This window comes from Habropoda laboriosa, unplaced genomic scaffold (genome assembly GCF_001263275.1).
Source record: "Habropoda laboriosa isolate 0110345459 unplaced genomic scaffold, ASM126327v1 scaffold128, whole genome shotgun sequence".
NCBI classification, from domain to species: Eukaryota; Metazoa; Arthropoda; class Insecta; order Hymenoptera; family Apidae; genus Habropoda; species Habropoda laboriosa.
This window is the reverse complement of record NW_017100281.1, coordinates 854,762-857,610: the sequence shown is the minus strand read 5'-3', so window position 1 is coordinate 857,610 and position 2,849 is coordinate 854,762. Positions and strand designations below refer to the sequence as shown.

Genomic DNA, 2,849 nt, shown 5'->3' with positions numbered 1-2,849 from the left:
CAGCGAAAGGGTTAAATTTTCTAATATATTTTTTTACGAATATAATTACTCGATTTGAATTCAACTTTCAGGACGGAATCATATATTATCCAATTTTTCTATTTCCATATTTAATTTCTTTTAAATCACAATTCCATTTAAACAGTCTGAACATATGACAAATTGCATTCTACTGTATTTTCGTTCAATAATTTCAGAACAGAGTAAAAACAATTACGCTTATTCCCGTTGCTCTGGTGTAACTATTAACACGTTGACTGCCAACATTTTTTTTTTTTTTTCAATTTATTGTATAGAATTAAACAAACATATTAATTTTTATATTATGACTTTAATTTTAATTGTCTTTTTGCAAAAAAAAATGCTTTCGAATTATCTCGTGGTCGGTCGTCTCCGAATAGGATGTAACTTCTACCAGCAAACTGCCAACTACGAGTTATCTCGTAGTTTGGCAGTCAACGTGTTAAACTGTGTCGCATTTACATTTTTTCGTTTGCATTTTCACGATACAGCCGGGAAAAGTGCACATATCATCGGACACTAAAGCGCTGTTACCGCAGGCTCGTTACCACGTTGAATCACGCGGATTAGTTTGGGTCAAGGTTTGTATCGCAAAAAGTTTTACTTACAGGCTCTTGTTCACCAAGTCGTATATCTCAATGATTTACTGTGTTGCGCAGGGAAAGGGTGACATGGAAACTTATTGGTTGTCTGATAAATTAGAGGCAATCGTTAAATCGACAGAGGAGGAAGCTACTAAATCGGAAGGACTCTTAGTTACCGACGTTTGATGTGCGACAAAATAACACATTAAAAAGATTCAAATTTTAGCAATAGTTATATTTCCATACTGTTCAGTGGTCAGATTGTTCTGTCCAACCGTTTGAGCATTACGAACACTTCGAATGTCTTTATTGACACGAAGTAACACATGTTAGACACGTTCGTATAAAATCATATGGTAAAAAAATGGCGTCGACATATCGCAGTTCTTAAAGGGGTCCTGCACTTTTCTCAATTTCAAAAAGTCGATTTTTTTATATATTCTGAAAGGTACATATCGCAGAAATATTTGAAGCCCAAAACGAACTCGAAATTCGAATTATTGACGAAGTTATAGCGAGCACCATGACAAAACTACAAACGCGTTTTTCTCGAAGCAGCATTTTTCAAAATGGTGGACGCGATAAGTGCCTCACTGTTCATCCGATTAACTTCATTTTCTGCATACATGTTCTAAATGAGAGTTACTATCGGCTCACGAGGGATTTTTTAAATAAATTGAACCAATTTTTGAGTAACAAAAGAAAATGTGCGGTTTTTTAAATGAAAATCACGACCCTTTCTTTCAAATTGTTACCGTTGCCTAAATTCTTTTAGAACCGAGAACTACGTTCGCAAATAATGTTAAAAAACGGAAATTTGTTACTTCTGATCATTTCCACGGACTGAATCGTGTCCACCGTTTGAGGCGGTGCCAAAAAGAACCGTTTTTCGCCATTGCACGCAGACATCCCTATTTCCAACAATTTTCAATCTTTCATTCCTGTCTTCTACTCTACAAACATGTACTTTTACAATGCAAAAAGAATTAACCAATCGGCTTAATAATTTATCCCCCAATCATTCTCAAACATTGACCGCTTTTCAGTGCCGAGAAACGTACATGACCCCTTAAGTAATTCCAGCGTATTGCGCTTTTTTGAGTATTGACTAATAAATATGTTTAACACTCGCACTACTGATAGTAAAAGAATTATGCGAACGACCATCGTCAGGTCTTCTTGCATCCACATTTTATGATTGCGATGTTTATGTAATTATGCTTATGTGATATGCCATTGCATAGATTGTTCTAAATTATTTAGAAATAGTGAGTACATGTTGAGTATAGTGATTCGATAATTGATGAAAATTCGTTATCAACCGAAATTATTACTGCGAGAAACGTAAACCTTTATACTTGAGGTTTATTTACCTCACAGTAGGTAAATTCGTTGTTTCCTTCCTGTTTCTCTGTTTTCTTTGCTCTTCTTGCGTACTCCCCTGCTTTATCTACTTTTGCAAATTTAAGTTCTTCGAATGATTCTCTACGTCCTTTTTCTAAACATTTTCTTGCCATTCCTATTCTCTCCGTTTACACGTTGATCTTGTCCTGTACAGGATGGACCAAGAAACTTCTTTAGTACGAAAAGGACCATCGTAAGGTTGCAACGATTGTTTTGTAGGTAGAGTCGTTGAAGAGATACGAAGCTCACTTTTTTATTTATTTGTTAACAGCGGTCCTTAAAAAAAAACACAAAGACCTTTAACGCAAATTCTGACATCGCTGAAACAGTAGTAACAATGTAATCAACCTTCCATTACCTTGACCGATGTGTCACAAGTCTTTGCACTCGTTTTAAGGGCTGTTATTAATATATAAATAAAAAAGTATGTCATGTCGTCACGAAAATAAGGACGACCTTCGCATCTCTTCAGCGACTCCACCCATAAAAAAATCGTTACGACCATACGATGGTCCCTTCTATGCTGCACAGCTTTTATTCCAAAAATTTTTCTCTTACTTTCATGATTCTGGAGATATTCAGGGCGGTAGTAATTTTTATTGGTCCACCCTGTATATGTACAGCTTTTATAGTACATTCGTATCATCGTTAACCCTTTGCCTTACGCAAATACGCTAAAACAAGAGTTACTTTTCTATTGAATTTATATTTTTGACTTAAGACTTCCTTTTCCTATTGAACACTGTGTTAAAACAGTGAAAAATCGAAGTTAACCTGTATAATCCTCAGCAAAAATTGCAAGGCAGGTGGTTAATATTGCACTCCGTGATCATGAACGTT

At 35.5% G+C, this 2,849-nt stretch overlaps 1 protein-coding gene across 1 annotated transcript in view; it reads left to right on the top strand.

Moving 5' to 3' along the window:
* Positions 1–791, top strand: part of LOC108573652 (soluble guanylate cyclase 89Da-like) — a 19,404-nt gene extending 18,613 nt beyond the window's left edge. The window contains exons 12-13 of the mRNA XM_017936129.1: positions 513–602; positions 681–791. Coding sequence (XP_017791618.1) covers positions 513–602; positions 681–791 — 201 coding nt within the window. The remainder of the gene's footprint in view (positions 1–512; positions 603–680) is intronic.
* Positions 792–2,849: the final 2,058 nt, after the last annotated feature.